Source organism: Jaculus jaculus, chromosome 5 (genome assembly GCF_020740685.1).
Source record: "Jaculus jaculus isolate mJacJac1 chromosome 5, mJacJac1.mat.Y.cur, whole genome shotgun sequence".
Taxonomy (NCBI): Eukaryota; Metazoa; Chordata; class Mammalia; order Rodentia; family Dipodidae; genus Jaculus; species Jaculus jaculus.
Window position 1 is genome coordinate 8878458 of NC_059106.1, and position 19038 is coordinate 8897495.

The window sequence follows — 19038 nt, forward strand, 5'->3', positions numbered from 1 at the left end:
AGAAGAAAATGCTGCAGAGGGTGTCCACACCGGGTGGGGTGCCTGTTCTCCTGGCCCGTTCTCCTTCCCACAGCTGTGCCGCCTGCTTCCACCGCGAGCTAAGTCACGACCAAGGTCAAGATCGACGGGCACTTTCACTCAGGTGCAGCACTGATTTGCATTCAGGGAGCGCTGGCAGAGTTGGGCCAGATCAGGTTCTCAGGGAAGGTGGGCGGGGTTCGTACTGGGAGAAGCGGACACGCTGGCAGCCGAGCAGGTCTGAGCAAGTTTCATGGCTGCGAATCCTGCATGTCCACGGGAACATCTGGGTCAAGAGGCGTCCGGCTGGTCTGGTCTTTAAGGTCTAGAAGGCGATTCCCCAAGCTGGCCTCAGCTCCCTGCAAGTGGTTGTGTGTGTGGCAGTGAGATCACGGGGCTCAGCAAAGGCCTTTGCTGTTCCCAATGGTTCTGCAGCCATCTCCAGCGTCAGGCTCACTATACACCTCCCAGGGCCTCTGGATGCTCCATGCATGTCTTAGCTTGGCACTGGCCTACCTGTCCTCTATGGGAGTCTGTGGCCCCTAGCCACAGCCGTGTGGCTCAGTGGTTGTAGGTGGCTTTGCCGTTGGCTGCTGGAGCAGGGCTAACCTCATGGGTCCCTTCTGGGTAAGACAGGCACAGGCAGAGTGGTGTCGAGCAGCTGAGCTGTGGGTGAAGGCCTAAGGTTTCACCTCGGTGAGCAAGCCTGGGGCCTGGCCTTCACAAGATGCTTTCATCTGTTCGGCTGAACATTCATGGCATGTGCTGACTGGCTGTTTGTCCTCCTGCCTTGCCTGGGAGCTGACCTGGGAAGGCCGGAGGGCTTGTCTTATAAATGACTCTCTTGTGTTCACTGTAACAGCAAACATTTTAAGCATCACCAGCAGGTCTCCAGAAGGGCCTGGCCCAGATGGAGTTCTGGGGCAGCAGTCCCGAGAGGCCAGCTTCCTTGCCTGTGGTCATAGCCGCAAGTGACAGGATCAGCCCTTGAAGCAGGCTGAGAGCCCCAAGCTGTCCTGTAGCCATCAGGGTTCATGGGCTCGTGTCATCTTCTGTACATAGTTTAAAGCAAATCCAGGTATTCATTCTTCTCACACTGTTTGCCTCTGAGTAGGTGACATTAACCTCACATTGATGTTCCCACTTGGAGCAGGAAGCAGATGGGGATCGAGCAGAGGTGAGGCTCTTCAGGAATACTGCGTGTCAGGGCCAGACAAGCCTTGAACCACAGCTGGTAGACTGAGGCTGTAGCTCCCTGGAGGGAGGGAGGCTCTTCCACTGACACGGAAGGAGCCCTCGGCAGTCTTCAGGTCTCCAAGAGAAGGCAGAGCCTTGCTTGCACAGTGACCCACCAATCTGAGGTGGAGTTACTCGGATAGAAAGCCCTGAGCACCCAGGCCTACATTCAGGCCCTGCGGAACTGGGCAGGTTGGGTGTTGCTGGCTTGCAGACTCACAGTCTCTGTTACCCTCAGAGTGCCACCAGGACTGTAGCCTGGCTTCCCCTGGCTCAGGCCCAGGATTGCCCTGGACTCCGCTTCTCAGAACACACCATATTGCATGTTAGCTGACAGGCTCCCGTCCCGGTCCCCCCAGCTTAGAATCCTTTGGGGAGCAGGATCAGTTCACGAACCTGCACATTCAGTCCTGGTCGCGTTCCTCTGGCCCAGAGCCTCCGGCTGTGCTTCTGGAAGGCAGGGCCTGGGCCTTAGGTGGCTTGTCCTGGAAGCAGGCCTCAGGCACCCTAGAGGCTCCAGGTGTGTGCTGTTTGAAGCAGCCCGGTTCCGCTTCTGTTGCATACTTTCAACACTGCCCCCAGTTCTGAGAGCCAGAGTCCAGTAGACTCAGACCCAGTATTCTGTTGCCAAGCTTGGGCTATGGCCTTTACAGTTCTGTTGGAATTTCTGAGCTCCTCACACCCTCTTGGTGTGGTGGCCGAGGGTCACACGCACCCCTTGTTGTGGGGTGTGATGCTCTTCAGACCTCCAGAGTTGATAGTAGCTCCCCACAGCACCGGCTCCATCAAGACTTGGCCATTCTGCATTCAAAAGAAGGCCCATATAATGAGGTAATCCCAGAGGCTACAGCCCAGTCACCTCCATGTTGCCACGAGTGACCAGCGCCTGTCCCTAGGGCCCTTTGTAGCTTTGGCTCTCACCATTCCCAAGCTCTTTCTAATCTTTTCCCAGTGCTATATGGAAGCTTATGTGCCTTGGCAGAGTTAAAAATGAGAACCCTTTCTCCTCCTTGGCTAGCAATTACAAAGATAGTCTAGGTACTTCTGTTGATGAGCTAGACTGGAGAGATGGCTCCGTGGTTAAAGGTGATGGCTTTTGAAGCCTGATGGCCTGGGCTCAATCCCCAGTACCCATGTGAAGTCCAGTTCACACAATGACATGTGTTTGTTTGCAGGGGCAAAAGGTCCTGGTGTGCCCATTTTTTTCTCTTTCTTCACTTGCAAATAAATAAATTTCTTAAAAAAAGAAAAAGGAACTGATGAGCTAACAGAGCGTTCCTTTCCATCACTGTTCATGTGTCTAGCGAGGAAGCCCCCAGGTCTCGGCAGCTGGGTGGAGAGCTGCGCTCACTGGTGCTCGCCCCCCCCATTGTCACCTGACTCCCCTGATGTATGCCTTTCCCCCATAATATTTTCATCTCCTGTGGAAATAGTGTTCGATGCAGGCTGTTGCCTGTCTTCCTTCCAAACCTATCCGAAGCAGAGTTGGCAAGACCTTGGAACGCTCGATGGGGCAGCCAACTTGGTGGTGGAGCCTTGGGTTGGACATTCGCAGGGATGTGGGGGGCGTCGGGTTGCCAGCCCGCTGGTCTGTGTTCCGGAGGCAGCTCTGGTCGCGTGGTTCTTAGATCTGGTGTTGGAGGCTTGAGGGTGTGCATGCTGGGTCGTCTCGTGTGCTGGGTGGGACAGACAGACATGAGTCTAGCCTCTGCTCACAGTGACTCTGGAATGAGCCCCTGGAAAGAGTGCAGGACCAGTCACAGGCCCTCCATTTAGAGGCTCAGAAAGGCCACCTGATCACGTGCGCACACCTGTGCTCGTCTGACTTGCTCCCAGGTCTGCTTAACAAGGAGCATGACGAGTTTTGTTTCCTTGGCTTACATCTATCTCAGCCACTTAGGTCTGGAAGGGCAGATGTGTTGAACAGCTCTCTGTCTAGGTTAGGGGGTTGTGGCCGCACTCTTGGTATGTAGGGTGGCATGCTGTGACCTAAGTGTAGAGCTCCTCCAGTCTCCCACTGCTTCAGGAATGTCTCTTCCAGGGCACACAAGGCCACCTGGCAGATCGAGTCACTTCAGTTGGGGCTTTGTAACCCAGCTGATGCCCCTGAGGACGGCTCCATTGATTCCGTCCTCGAAAACCCATCCTGGTCATGCTGTCTCTGGTGCAATCCCAACACTCAGAGGTTGAGGCAGGAGGATTGCTGGGAGCTCAAGGCCAGTCTGGCCTGTCGTATGGGTCCTGTCCTTGCGGGTGTCTGTGCACTGCTGTCATGTGGCTCATCAGCCGTGTGCTGTGACTGCCCAGGGTGAAGGTGACCACAGGGCTCTGAAGCTGCAAAGGGGACCAAAAGGTTGCTCTGTTACTGGGTGTGGATCCCGTGCAGGGCATAGAGGACTTGCAGTAGCCCTGGCCAAGAGGCTGTCCACCTGCTATGCTTCTGGCTCCGTGCTGCCCCACCCCTGACCCAGAACCCTGAGAGGCTTCACTGCGGCACCGGGGTGTCCTGGGGTGCTCAGGACTTTTACACCGAACGAGAAACAAACAAGTCCTTTCTTTTCCTTTTATTTATATTAACTATTTCTTCTTTAATATTTTTAATATTTATTTATTTATTTATTTGTGAGAGAATGGGCACGCCAAACAGACTCCAGATGCATGCACCACCTTTGCATCTGGCTTATGTGGGTCCTGGGGAAGCGAACCTAGGTCCTTTGGCTTTGCAGGCAGGTGCCTTAACTGCTAAGCCATCTCTCCAGCCCCTTGAAACTATTTCTAAAAGCTCCTTTAAGAAGACATACTAGAGCCAAGTATGGTGGTGCATATCTATAATCCTCACAGTTGAGAGGCTAAGTAAAACAGGAGGATTGCCACAAGTTGAGGCCAGTTTGGGCCACAGAGTGAGGCCTTGTTTCAACAGCAACCACAAAAAAGCAGAGTGTGTGGGGGATACCAAATCATACTTCTTCACTTTCTGTTTTTCCATGAGCAGCAAGCTTTTCAGAAGAGTGAGCTGGGAGCAGGGAAGGTGTCTTCCCCAGAAAAGCCATGGAGCCTGCTTTCGCCAAGTGCTTTCTGCTGCTTGCATGTCGTGAGCTCCCCACAGGGGATGTTTAGGGGATGACCTGGGCTCTTGGATCAGTGGCTCAGTGTAGGCCCCCCAGGGCCGTGCTGAAACTGCCTTCTCTTCACCTCTTAAGGAGCACTGGCCTCTCCCTTCCCTCTAAGGATTCAGTGTCCATCAGGGGCTGTGAGTGCCTGGAAAGCTTCGTGGCGGCCTGCACCTCTATGTTTCTGACCTGAGAGGGAACTGTCCTCAAGCCCCAGTGCCTTGTAGAGTACCCAGTGAGAGCCACCATTCATAGCTCCGCACCTGGCTGGGTGTAGGGGGTATGCGTGTATGCTTTAGTATCGTTCTGTTCTGTCCAGTCAGCTCTCATCCCCCTTTCCCCCAAGTTAAGGTCTCACTCTAGCTCAGGCTGACCTGGAATTCACTCTGTAGTCTCAGCGTGGCCTCGAACTCACAGCGATTCTTTACCTCTGCCTTCCCAGTACTGGGATTAAAGGCGTGTGTCACCATGCCCGGCTTCAGCTCTCATCTTTAAAGAACGTCACCTGTGCTATCTTTTGGACCATCTATTCTTGGGGAATATGTTGAAGATGTGTGGCTCCTGTAATGGATTCTGTAGTAATACAAATAGGAGGAGCCTTGAGTGGTAGACACCACTGCAGCGTTTGTCATTTCTCTCCTGTGTCCTCTGCAACTTGCTTTATCTCCAGGGTGTCTTCCTGGCAGAGGAGCATTGGGACATGTCCCCACTGAAGTTCAATGCTGTGTCTTAGGCCCTGGTGGCTGTCCCTTGAATACCGTGCTGCGTGGTTAGATCTGGGCAAGGCTGGTGGCGCAGGTAAGGGTCTGCCACCTTGGAGCCATCTTGGTGGCCCAGACAGGAGGCCAGGGATGATGGCCTTGCCAGGAGGGTCAAAGTCTTCCAAGTGCAGGTTGCCATTGAGACAACCGTGGTCCAGACATCTTTATAAAACACCCATTTCCTTAACAAGTAGGATGACCTTCTTCCCAGTTGTCCTTCCCAAGGTGGCCCTGAGAACTTCTCACAGAACTCACTTTCTAGGTCTAATGCCCACCACATCAGCTCAGGAGGACGAGCGAAATCTACAGCCTGTGGATGGCTCCAGCTGGCGGAGATCTGAAGGCTGGAAGGCCTCACACCACTGGGGCCTTTGCTCCTGTGAATCAGGAGTGGTTTCCAGGCTTTTCTATGCCTGGAGTCAGATGCCAGGGCAGGGTTTTCCCTTGTAGGTCGTGACCTGCCACGTCTTAGGAGATGGAAAGCCCCGAGCACACCCCGTGTGTAAAGAAGGCAGTGTCCCAGGAGAATTGCTCCACGTGTGGCTTTTGTCTGCAGCAGTTCTGTCTTCCTCTGTCCTCGGTTGGTGACAAGTCCGACAGTCTGTGGGTCTGCTGAGGTCTAGGAGGGACCAGGGATGTGGGTTGTCAGCCAAGGCATCGAGCTTGACTGTGGTGAATGAAGGCCTGGCCCCTCATGGGCAGCTTCCTCCTGGGTCCACTGTCTTCCTGGAGCAGAGCCATCGGCATCCCTGTCCCCTGCCCTGGGCCCATGCCCTAGAGCCTTCTGTGACCCCTTAATCAGGCTTGGTACACCCCTTCCCCATGTCTGCTGCCTTCTCCCCAGCTCTAGGGTGGGTCAAGTCCTTTACCTTCCCAGTGCATCACATATCACCCATGATGCTGTCAGTCCTTCAAGTCCATTTAACTGTGCCCAAGTTGAGTGGGATAATGGCGAGAAGCCAGCCCGGCCAGGGGCAGACAGCAGATTGCTGGTGTCTTCTCTTAGGGCGTTCCTGGGGTCGGCTTTGACGCTGGCCTGTTAGCAGACCTCCTTGGACCTGCTGAAGCCCTGGCTTGGTTTTGCCTTTCTTTTCCTTTCTCTTTCCTTTGTAAGCACATTTCTGTATATCCAAAAAAAAAAAAAAAACAACCCATAACACTTTATCCACAGAAACATGCCTTCTCGTGACCTTGCTGTGTGTGTCCTTTGGAGAAACAATACCCCGTTCTGTCTGAGGATGCCTTCCCAGCCCGCCATTGCCCTGTCTGCTTTCCTGATTCCAGCCCAGAAGTCCTTGCTGTAAGGTTCCTTTTGTCAGACCCATGAGCTCAGGCTGTCTGGGCCACTCCCCACCCTGGGAGATGGATTACAGCCATTGTGCTGGAGGTCTCCTGGCATGCCTACAGCAGGGTGAGGCGGGAGGCCCAGGCTCCCACGGGGCCCTGGCGTTCACCGCTTGCATTCACTGCTGGCCTCTGCTTTGAGTCTGGTGGAATTGATACATTAATAAAAGCCACTGGTGCCCAGCCCCTGTGACGTACTGTTATGCAGATTGTCCGCTTGGGTGTCTAACTTATTAAAGCCAACAAAGTGGGTTCTTTTTCATCCATTATTTGGGGAGAATAATAAGTCTCTGTCAGATTAGGTTCTTGGGGCCCGTGCCTGAATAGTCGCTGTCTGTGGCGCTCTTAGGCCAAGAACCCGCCTCTGCGTGCATCCCAGAAGTGTATTCAGAACATTTTAAGCACCTCGCTGTTCCACGCCGGCCGAAATCAAGCGGTTGAAGGCCTCCGGTCACACGGGGCCGTGCTCCTCTCCATGTAGGGCACGCTTGCACAGAGCAGGAGCGGGCCTCACCTGCCTTTCCCCAGCTGGCACAGAGCCAGGCTTTTAAAGCTCAAGCAGCCCAGATGGGCGAAAGCCGAGGAAAAGGGGACGTCCCAGGGGCCTTCTGTTCACATACTCTGCCCCCTTGGGGAAATTTCTGGGGAGGTGTTGGCAAGGGTGTCCCTCTCCCACAGAAAGGTAGGACAGACCCCTCATCCCTCCACTCTGGGAGGGGCGCAGCGTGGGGTGGCATTTGAGCACTGGGCCATTGCAGAAGAAATCCAGTCATGGCGAGGACAGGGGGTGGCTTTAATCCCGTGTGACTGGCGTCCTTACAAAAGGGGAAACTTGGACAAGAGACACACACATAGGAAGGCAAGGAGAGGCCATAGAAGGTGGAGAGCCACCTGCAGGCCAGGGAGAGCAGCCCCCGCCACACACACACACTTCAGAGGGAAGCAGCCTTGTGACCCAGATGTGCGAGAGAAAAACCCCTTACTGTGTGACTTCCCAGCCGAGGGTCCTTTCTGTGGCCACCCTGGATTCCATTAGCGTCTGTCGACTCACGCGTTTGTCTTATGACACAGGGGCTATTTTAATCACTTAACATGACTAAGGTGCCTTACAGTTTGGGTGACCCGCAGCCTTGGCTGGTGGCTCCTGTTTGAGGTTTGGTTCCCAGCACAAGGACCTTCCACCCAGTATTGGGTGCTGATGCCGGCCATCGTCCTGCAAGAGCATGCTTTCTCCTCCTCTGTGGGGCAGAGAGCAGGGCCACGCCTGGCTGTGGTACCACATGCAGGTGACCTGTGCGAGCCTGGTCCTTGGACAGGTCTCTCCCGCGTCACATCCGATCCTCCTCTCCCAGTCATGACTTGGTTGGGCTTCTCTGAACTAAAACCTGGACGAAGTCAAGTGGGTGGGTGGGTGGGTGTTTTGGGGACATTATTTAAGAGATTAAAATAATTCTCACTTGTTCTGTGACTTTTTAAAACACATCATGAGTTTACAGTGTTTTGTGGTCCTTCCTCTGCAAGCCTTGGCAGTCCTGGGGTCAGTCCTCTGCGGGAAGGACGGCTCTCCCAGTCCAGTCCCATGGGCAGAGCAGAGCTCTGTAAGGCCATCAGCGATCACTTCTGAGGTTTCTAATAGCAATTCAGCTTCTGAGTTCTTAGCACAAATGAAGAGGCCTTGAGTCGGGAGCGGTCCATCCTGAGGGGTCGGCTTAGGGACCACATAGAGAAGCTCTGTGCCACTGGGAAAGCCGTGCCACAGTGCAGATGGGCACTGGAAGGCCTCATTAGAGTGGCGGCCTTACAGCGCTAAGACCGCGCCTGCTTGTCCCCACAGTTTCTGCAGCTTTGGTGTCACCAGCCTGAGCAGGATGCCATGCCCCTTGCTGCGGCTGTAGCTGCCACCTGCACTGCCAGCCTAGGGTTCTTTACCAGGAGTCACCCTGTGTTTGTCACCTCTTGCTTGTTTCTCCTCATTTAACTTCTCTTTCTCTCTCTCTCTCTCTCTCTCTCTCTCTCTCTTTTGTAAACATTCAGTGTTCCTGGCTTTTACCAGAAGCATCAGGAAAAGGTGCCATTTGGGAAGGCAGCAAGGCTGGTATAGACTGAATGTCCTTTGACATTCTGCAGTAACACACAGGCAGTTATGATGTAGTCCAGTAAGGTTCAAGGGCACTAGGCTTTCCCCCTGGGGACCCCTGAGGACCACCAAGGTCAGGAAGAGACATAGGGCCTGCTGCAACTTAGAGTGTCCCTTGCCCCCACGTCTCCCTGGTTCCCACCAGGTAGGCTGCCCATGGTGACCTGGTGAACTCTGGTGCCACACGGAGATATTCACATGCAAGCTGCCACCCTCTCTCCCCAGCTGCATCTGCACCAGAGAGGCATCTTGCTCGGGCCATTGGCAGCATCTCTGTCTGCCAATGCCTGGCTCCTGCCTCTAGACCTGTGGCTGGCACGTTTCTCAAGTGATGAGAGTTGGCTAGGGATGGGGGGCGGGGGGCTCCAGTCCTTGTCCTGTCGTTCTTATAACCCACTGGGTACCGACCAGGTACCACCTCTGTCCCAGGCCCACCACTGTCTCCAGAGGCCCTCCCTCACCTCCTCCCCTGGGTCTTCTCTCACAATGGCTCACGTCACCACAAGGGATGCCCCTGTTGGTGTGAGGGTTTCCACTGTGGGAGCCTCAGCACCTGGCATTATTGTCATGTGGCAGGCATTAAGGCATGGGAGCTTACAGAATTCCTGTGTGGGGACATTAATCCCTTTCACTATTTACTAGCAAGAAAGCCAAACCCAGGGAGGGTCTCCAGATGGCCAGGATCATGCACCATACCCTATTCTTACCACGTTTCCAACAGCTCAGGGGCGGGGCTGGCCGTGGCTGGAATCCCTGCCCCTCCTCCCAGTGTGGACTCAGTACTGGTCAGTGAATCAGCTGCTCATGCTACAGAGGGCACCTGCCACAAGAGATGTTGAGCTGAAGAGTTGTTGAGCACTTCCTGCCCCCCCCCCAGACATGGTGGTTTAGACTAGAAATGCCAGGCCTTCTCTCGTGGCCTCGGGGTTGACTGCTGTCCTGCTGCACATGGCCGCTTACTCGCCAGCCCCTGTGTGGGCGCTGCAGCCCCCACGCCTCAGCCCAGACCTCCAGAGCCCCCAGGTGGCCAAGTGCAGCGTCTCGCCCAGCTCTGGGGAGCACTGGCCAGGGGCACGGTCATGTCTAATCCACCACCCTCCTTGGCTCCAGACCCACCTGCTCCATGGCACTTGTCATGCCTGGGCCCAGGCAGACCCTGACTTCTCTGTCGGATCGAGACCCTCGAGTCTGTCATGGGTCTCAGTTTTCTCCTCTATTAAACAGGCGTGTCAGTACTGCTTCTGTGTGTGGTGATGATCACGTGTGGACTGAAGGGGTACGCGGGGCACTCCTTGATAGCACTGGCATTGGGGATGTCCCAAGGAGACGTCACCTCTAGGGAGCTGGCGTTGCCGTTCTCAGTCAGCGGTTGGTCAGCCGCTTGCTGGGAGCGTATGACCAAGCCCCTGTGTTGTCATTTCCCCTGACATTCCGTCCAGCAGCAGCTGTGTAACGGGGCATCAGTACTTGGTGTTCCCCTGACGTCCACTGACATGAGCAGTGACTGTGTGTTCATAACATGACTGCTCTGCCCTCTCCTTGGCCAGAAGAGAAAACAGATTTAGTAAGGACAGTGATGTGCATCAAAAACGATGCAGACAGGCTTGCTGTTGAAGCTCAAAGCAGCAGCCCCCGTCTATACTGCAAGGAAGGTTCTGGAACCTCTCCTGAGCTCGTAGGTCAGGGTCTTTGGGTTCTGGGCCACATGTGGGAGCAGGTGCTGGCTGGACTCATGGCACTTCCAGAAACAGCTCCAGAGCCTCCTGGGGGCTCGCTGAGGCCAGGTGGTATTGGTGACCTGGCCCTCCTCCTGCCTCAGGGATGCGGAGTCCCATTTGGTTCAGAGTTCCAACCATAAAAGTCTGCCTGTGCTACATTTTAAAATTATTCATGGAAATAATTTAAGAAGAAGAAAGTTGGGAAAGTAGAAAGACCACCCAGCATTCACTCCCAGCACAGTTGTACTTCCCTGCATCTCATTCCAGGCTGGCCCATATGGGCATGTATTTTTATATAGTTGTTTTATTGTGTACATAAAATTTTGTCTCCTGCTTAACATAAGCATTTTGCATATTCTGTGTAGTCATTATCATTACAATTTTTAATGGCTGAATAATATTCTCTGAAGGGGCTGCAACATAAATTAACCACTTAGTCTGGGAAGATTTTAAGTTTCTTCTCTGCTTTTATAAGTAAGACTACAGAATTTGTGCATGAGGTTCATTTCTTATTTTGGGTTAGTTCACTGTGGTGACTGCTGAACCCTAATGTAGAACCAGAGGGGAGCAAGGTCCTGTGTCTCCCAGCAAAGAGCCACACCTGTTGAAAAGATTGGCAGTTTTCTCCTCTCCTGTTCTGGCCTCTCACCTTCGGGGACAACGTGAGCACTGTGTGCTGAGCTCAGGGTGGGGAGAGGCCCGCCCTTGGACGGGGCGCAGGCTCTCGGCTCCAAGCACACTGGGCCAGCTGCTGCTTGCTGTGTGCGTACACATCTGAAAAGCGGGCCAGTGAGCTGTAGCCTTTGGGGAAAGAGGCTTGCACTTAGTGACCAGGCGAGGAGAGCTGGCGAGTGAGCTAGGCCCGGCCCCCACGTGGACTGTTGATGAGGCTCACTGGAGTTAAGTAAGAAGTTAACTGTTCTGCGTACCGAGGTCCCTCCCTGCAAAGCCTCCTGTTGCCTCCCTGAGGTCCCTGGTCTTTTCCTAAGCATAGGCGGTGCTCACTTCGGATCGTCTGCGGCACTCACCATCTTTCCAGAAGACCTCCCGGGGTCACTCTCATTCTTTCACACTGGGACAGGACACTGAGTGTTTTTCACATGCCGGGGCTGCCAAGCTCACACACATCTTCTCTCCCTTCTTGCTGTCTGCCCTGTTGGGGTGCACTGGTCCTGTCCTGTCCCCTTGAGCGGCTTTGGGCCAGCCCCTCTGCTCCCCCGGCCCCTGCTGGCCCCTGTCTTCCAGCATCTGCATGAGCTGCTGCTCCCATGGGGAAGGCACCACGTCCAGGCTGTACTTGGACTGGGCCCCTCCCTCTGATCAGGGTGCTTTGCCACAGGGCCACCTGGTCCAGCCTGGGCTTGGTGTGCATTCCCAGCCATTGGCACTGCCCAGCTGCCTCTGAACGTTACTGCCCAGGACTTGTGTTTCTGTTAGGACTCGAGAGGAGTAAGGGGGCAGCTGTCCCTTTACTTTCTAATCCTGGCCTCTGGGAATCTTAGCCTGTCACCCAGAGACACACTGTCACAGAACTGGCCAGCATGCGAGGGCGAGGCAGTGCCTGCGGGGAGGAAGGAGGCTCTTCAGAGCAGCCCGTGAGAGATCCGAGGCACGGCGGGACAACCCTGTCCGTATCTGAGGTCAGTGTGGAAGTCAGGCTGCTGTCAGGCACAGTGGAATTCTGGCACGTACCGGGCAAGGGCAGTGTGGTCTGAAACGTGCAGGGATGAGAATAGTGGTGTGCAAGGCCAGGGATGAGCCAGCCGAGGAGATGCCATCTCCCACTCTGCCGCCTTGGCTCTGCACTGTGAAGTGCTGTCTGCCAGCCAAGCACTCCCCTGCCTCCCTGTCATCTGTTCCAAAGTGTTACTTTATTTTAAAACATGATTGACTTTTGCATAAGTCACAGGGGAAAGCATTTAGTAAAACTCATTTTTGTGTGAAAAGCCATTTTCTTTTTTAAAAAATATTATTTTATTATTTATTTATTTATTTATTTGCAAGCAGAAAGAGAGAGACAGAGAGAATAGGCATGCCAGGGCCTCCAGCCACTGCAAACAAACTCCAGATGCATGCATCCCTTGTGCATCTGGCTTATGTGGGTCCTGGGGAATTGAACGTGGGTCCTTTGGCTTTGCAGGCTAGCGCCTTAACCACTAAGCCATCTCTCCAGCCCCGTGATGGACATCATTTCTGTAACATAACAGGGTCTGCTTCAGCTATAGCTGCGGTCCCAGGACCAGTAGAGCTGAGTTTGGGAAGTTACCCACAGCAGCCTGCAGGGCAGGTTCTTGCTTTATAGGAAGAAGAAAGCGGACGAGGAGCAAACATCAAAACGTCAGCTCCGCTCGGCTCACCTGGGAGCACCAGCTGCCTCCCTGTGGCCACTGTAGGGACAGTGCAAGGATGGGTCCACGGCCTGCTGGCTTGCCCAAATCCCACTCAGAACCCACAGTGAGGACTCACTGCTCATGAGCCCATGCCAGCCTCCTGCTGAGATCATCTGCCCTGGTTAGAGTGAGGCTCCTTCTGAAAGTGGTCGTTCCCAGGCCCCGCCCCTCTTGTCTCCTAGTGCCAGCTAGTAGGTCTCATTCCACGTTGAAAAAAGCCAGCATGTCTTTCAAGAGATTTCTACCTCAGTTCCCTTGAAAGGAGCAGAGAAGGAGAGGACTTAACTTTTGCCAATCAGAATGTGCAGGCCCCCAGAAATACCGTTAGCAGGAGGTGGCTTAGGAGCAGTTGATGTGAACAGGATTTTCGAATGCATTTTATTTTTGTATAATCTTTGAAGCTTTAGATTGGCCGGACAGTTGGGAACATTGTACCCTTCCCATGAACCCTGTACCCACAGTCGCTGGCTTCCTGTGGGTCCCGTGGTGAGAACGTTTGGCCAGGGGAGATGTGGTCTGGAACCACAGGCTGGTCTGCTCTGGAGGCCTGGCCTCTGACGGAGCCGCGCCTCTGTGGGCTCAAAGCATCTCAGGAAATGTGTCCAACTCGAACAAGTGCCTTTACAGAATCTGGCAACCTTGATGCTTAAGAAACTTGAGCACTGCTATTTAGATCAGCTTTGATCATGATTACCCAGGGCTCCCTGAATGACAGCGACATGTGACAGTTGAGACATCTACCATTCAGGAGTATTTTGGGGTCTTGTTCTGTGCCTGAGCATATGGTCTTAGTAGCTGGAACGGTTTAATGGCGACAGTGTATTTCAGTAGAGGAGATTAAAAACAGCCCGTTTATTTTCTCTTTTCTTCCACAAGAATATTTTTATATCTGTTACAAGCATGGCATTAGCCATGTAAATTATACAAAGGCTGCCTGGGACAGTCTAGCCACATCCATCCACTCATCCATTATTTACTGTTGCCTAGTTTTGTTTGTTTGTTTGTTTTGAGGTAGGGTCTCGCTTTAGCCCAAGCTGACCAGGAATTCACTATGTAGTCTCAGGGTGGCCTCGAACTTGTGGCGATCGTCCTACCTCTGCCTCCCAAGTGCTGAGATTACAAGCGTGTGCCACCACGCCCAGCTACTGTTACCTAGTTTTATGTGTGTAGCTGTCATTTTGGTGATGTTTCATAACTGTCGCCCAGCTGGTACTTGTCTTTATGTTGGATACAGTGAAGGATTGGTATGGGACAAACTGCATGAGGGCCCCCGTATAGCTCAGCTGAGGGTCCAGAAAACCCGCTCACAAGTCATAGCCCAGCCCAGCAAGCGCACAGCACTGCCTGCCTCCGAACCTCTGCGCCATGCGTGAGTTCTGTGGTATTCGTAAGTATAGAGCTTCAGATTGCTCTGTGTGCTTTGTATCTATTATTTATTTGGGGGATGAGAGCTGACCTTTTCAGGTTTCCCTGACTGGCCTGGTAACACTGTCCCACCCAGGCTGACCTCAAAGTCACGGCAATCCTCTCGGCTCGGCTTCCCCAGTGCTGGGGTGCCGGGCGCGTGCCACCATGCACGTACACACGGGCACCCTCCTCTTTGTGGCCCTCTCCTCAGAGGTGAGGTCACGTTCTCCTGGGCTGACGCTGGGTTGGATCTGATGGACAGATTGGAGAAGGATGGTGCCAGGTGAGTGGCAGGCACGGTGGTGTCTCCTTGCTCGTAGTGTGCCCTCCCCTGCCCCACAGGCAGGCACTGACTTCCAGGGGCTCTTGAATGAATTGAACGAAGGCGCCCGAGTAACTTCTGATGCTTACGCCTCGTTCAGTCTTAAAACTGACCTGCTGCATTTGCTGTTTCTGCAGCTGCCGCCGTGAAGACGCTGCCATGGTTTTATTTGCCTAGAAACAAGGTGGGTTTAGTTTCTGGTCCATGTCATGGCAAGTTGAGGCAGGTCACTCTCCCCCACATGTCACATGCAGGACCTGAGTCACTTCTGAATTAGTTGCTCCTGTGTTCTTTGTCAGGACAGTGTGGGGAGGGCGTGAATTGTGGGGCTGAACCAAATTCGGGTGCCCTGGACAGGGAGGATTAGATTGCTTAGGTTCTCAGCATGCAGCCTTAGTGGCATGTCAAGAAGACCGGGCGCCTTGGAACCCCCGTTCTGGCAGCCAGGTCTTTTCTGGGTGGCATGTGGCCATTCCCAGCCCTCTGGCGCATGCAGGAAAAAGTCCAGCTTCACTGCCCAGTGCTGTCCATCTGGCTGGCAGCAAATCTTGGGCATTAGGCAAATGTCCCCCTCAGGACAGCTGATCCCCCATGTCTGTCTGCAGGCAGGTCATTGTGCATTCCGTGCCAGTGTCCCTTTGGAGGTGGGGGACAAAGCAGGTAGGGCCTGTGTTCTCAAAGCGCAAAGTGGACCTCAGGGCCCTGGGTTCTCAGTGAGCTGCAGTGTGACCCAGCAGAAGCCATGCAGTTACTGCTCCTACCTCCCGGCACGTAGGACACCAAGAAGGACCTGTGTGCCTGCCTGCCAGTGCATCACTTTCCGAGAAGGCACGGCGGCCTGGGCATTCGCTTAACCCTCTGATCGTATGAGAACTCGCCGTCAGGCAGACCTGGCTGACTTGCTGTGATTGCCGCTGGGACATCTGGGGTGTCAGTGCTGGAGAAAGGAGGGGATGGACTAAAGCTGTGCGCTTGCTCCCAGTTGTCTCACCTCGCTTATCCATCACCTGGTACCCTGAACCTCCAGCACTAAGGTTAGGGGTGGGTGTGATCAGTGGCAACGTTGACCTTTGATTTTATTCAAGTGCAAGGTCAGATGGCTTGATCCAGTAACCGGTGTCTGCAGGAGGCCGGATGTGGGCAAGGGGTGGGTATTATTAGCCACAGCATCCCACAAGCCAGCTCCACAGTAGACTCGAGCGGTTAATTAAAAGGCTGCACAGGGTGGCTCTGTGACCGCAGCGGCGGATTGTGTCTCGCCCCACTCCCCCACTCCCAGTGCCGCAAAGCCGGGGTTGGTTAGCACCTCTCACTGCTGTGCGTTTAAACCCAAGGTCAAGAACACTGTCGATAGTGCACTGGAAGTTTATTTGTAACCTAATAGTTGCAAAAGTTAATTACAAGTATCTTCTCAGTATCTTTTTTTTTTTTTTCCTTGCTGCAAGAAAAAATTGTAAATTGGGAATTTTAACTCTGGGATGGGGGAGCACTGGGGGGCCCCAGGCCCCTGGAGGAGGCTTTGTTGGGTCTGGCAGAGGATTAACCTCCTCTTCTCCCCCACCGTGTGTGCCCTTCCCCGGCCCACCAGCTGTGTTGTGAACCACCGACGCCATGGAAGGAGGGGAGGTGGCAAGGAAGGAGGGGTAGAGGGCAGTCGCCCTCAAACACGAGCACGCAGCATTGGGGAAAATGTGTCTGATGTTCACTCAGAGCCCAGGAAACCCTTCTTGTAGATCTCGTCTTCTGGGTTAGAGAGCCAGCACAGTACCCAGAAGGTACAAGAGTGGTGGCTGCATGCAGAGCTGCCTGGGCACCCAGAGAGGATTCTCGCCACCCAGCATTCCCATGTCAGCCACTTAGGAAGTGGACCTCCATGGCACTGGGCCCACAGGAGGTTGTTTACTTGGGTTATACACAGAAATCCTTCTTTTTTCCTTTTCTTTCTTTTTTTTAAAAGGTGTGCCGGGGCCTCCAGCCACTGTAATCGAACTCCAGACATTTGCGCCCCCTTGTGCACATGTGCAACCTTGCTTCACTTTGTGCGTCTGGCTTACATGGGATCTGGAGAGTCGAACATGAGTCCTTAGGCTTCGCAGGCAAACGCCTTAACCACTAAGCCATCCATCTCTCCAGGCCCAGAAACCCTTCTTATTCCCAGTAATCAGATTGAAGCAAGTGGAAAATGCACGTAGCTGTGAGGCTGCCGAGCTGTGATTTGGTTTGATTTAATGTTGATAAATGTGAGCACATTGCTGGCCCGGGAATGGGAGAAACCCCACCAGCGCTTGCGTCTTGTGGGTCCACGTGTCTTCCTCTGTAAGCCATGCCCTGGCAGCCCCCTGTGAGCCCCTGAGTTCCCAGCAGTGGGATTAAAGCATCAGCCGATGCCTTGAAGCTCAGAGGGCTTTCAGGGAGCCCTAGAAACTTCTGAAGAATCGAAGAGCCAGCTTCTGGTCCGTGACCGGGCCTCCACTGTCGCTGTGCTCAGCCTGCAGTGAGCGTGGTCCCTGCAGAGCCTGGCTCGATCTTCCCAGGGGCATGCGCACAGTTGGGTCACAGCCAAGACAGGAGGACAAGTGCTGTTCTGCAGAGACAGTCCCACATTTTCCCCGGGTCTTGACTTTCGAATGGTTTGAAAGGGACCCTCCAGTGGGAGTTCTACCTGGACCTTACAGTGGGAGTGTTCCCTGCTCACTGTTGGGTTCCCAGGGCTGATGGCGTCATGAGCTCTGTTCCTAAGGTAGATGAAGGCTCACACACAGCCACCAGCTCACTCGGTGTGTCTTTGTTCCCCCAGGAGGACTGGAATGACATCAACCCCATTAAAAAGAAAGACCTCCACCACAGCAACGGAGACGAGAAAGCACAGAGCGTGGAGACCCTCCCTCCAGGTACTGCCCCCAGGCTGGGACCAAGGAGCCATTTGGCTTGGCACCAGTAACTGTGAATAACTGAAGATGGCGTGTGGAACCGTGGCTGAGGGGTGGGGACAGAGAATGGATTTCAGGAGCCGCTGGACACTGCCTAAACGCATCTCTGTGCTTTTCCTGACAGGTCTGTGGTGAGTGGTCACCAAAATTTATGGAGTAAAATAGAAACATAGGATGCTAAGTGTCAGCTCATGAAAAATTCTGAAATAGTGAGGTGTTTATTTTAAATAGCAGTTTCGGGTTCCCAGCGAAAATTGGAAGAAATTTCCTGAGAGTTCCCTTGTGCTGTCACACGGCCTGACCTCCCCTGCTGCCCAGTTCCACACTGGCGCTGGGAGCGGCCCATGAGCTGCCTGGACTCAGGGTCACCAGAGGCCACAGTGGGGTCTCTCCCGTGTTGCACATTCAGTGAGTTCTGGCCACTGGTCGTGTTCACGTGTCAGATTTGCCACCTACCGACTCCTGTGTCTGCCTCCCCCCTCCCTGTCCCCGCCCTGCCGGTCACTTGTCTTTTTACTGTCCCACTGCTCCGTCTTTCCAGGACGTCATACGGTGGGGACCCAGTCTACAGCTGCTCCCGTCGGTCCCTTTCGCTTTCTGTCATGCGTCCAAGGTTCCTTCGTGTCCTCCAAAGCTTGATGGCTGGTTTCTTTTTAGCACCGAGTAGCGTTCCATTGTGTGCATGTGTTAGTTTGTTTATTGATATTTTTTGAGGTGAGCCCAACAGACAGCCTTTGTTGTTGTTGTTTTTGAGAGAGAGAGAATTGGTGCCACTGCAGTCGAACTCCAGACGCATGTGCCCCCTTGTGCACCTGCCTTATGTGAGACCTGGAGAGTCAAACATGAGTCCTTAGGCTTCACAGGCAAGTGTGTCTTAACCACTAAGCCCTCTGTCCAGCCCACCAGTTTATTTTTTTTAATTTGATTTGCTTTAATTATATATATATATATATATATATATATATATATATATATATAAAACAGGTTGTACTCTTTTATCCCCTTGCCCTTGCTCCCACTACCCTGAGAGCCCTCCTCAGTGGGGTTATGGGATACCCTGTGGGGTCATAGAGGCCTCAGTCAGTCCCTGTGGGATAGAATAGGAACCATTTCTCAGGGTATTCCTACCCACTCTGTGGCTCTTACCTTCTTTCTGCCCCCTCTTCTGCAGTGTTCTCTGAGCCACAGCAGGCCTGTTGACAGCCTACTCAGTGTTGGGTTCTCTGTAGCCTTTGAATTTCTGCTTTGGTGGGATTTAATTGATCACCATGTCTGTCACCATTGCCCTGAAGATGGTTGTCAGGTTAGCAGTAAGAGCGGTGTTCTTACTACCACGTCCTCTGCAATTTCTCCTGGGCCCTGGCAGTTGTGGTAGGGGTGGCACGGTATATGGTGAGTAGTCAGCTTTCTCTTTTTTAAAAAAAAATTTTTTTGTCCATTTTTTATTTATTTATTTGAGAGCAACAGACACAGAAAGACAGATAAGAGGGAGAGAGAGAGAGAATGGGCGCGCCAGGGCTTCCAGCCACTGCAAACGAACTCCAGACGCGTGCGCCCCCTTGTGCATCTGGCTAACGTGGGACCTGGGGAACCGAGCCTCGAACCGGGGTCCTTAGCCTTCACAGGCAAGCACTTAACCGCTAAGCCATCTCTCCAGCCCAGCTT

The 19038-nt window shown here is 53.6% G+C and overlaps 1 protein-coding gene across 1 annotated transcript in view; it reads left to right on the top strand.

Moving 5' to 3' along the window:
• The window catches only part of Galnt2 (polypeptide N-acetylgalactosaminyltransferase 2), a 121107-nt gene that overhangs the window by 45301 nt on the left and 56768 nt on the right, over window positions 1-19038 (top strand). The window contains exon 2 of the mRNA XM_045149558.1: window positions 17241-17334. Coding sequence (XP_045005493.1) covers window positions 17241-17334 — 94 coding nt within the window. The remainder of the gene's footprint in view (window positions 1-17240; window positions 17335-19038) is intronic.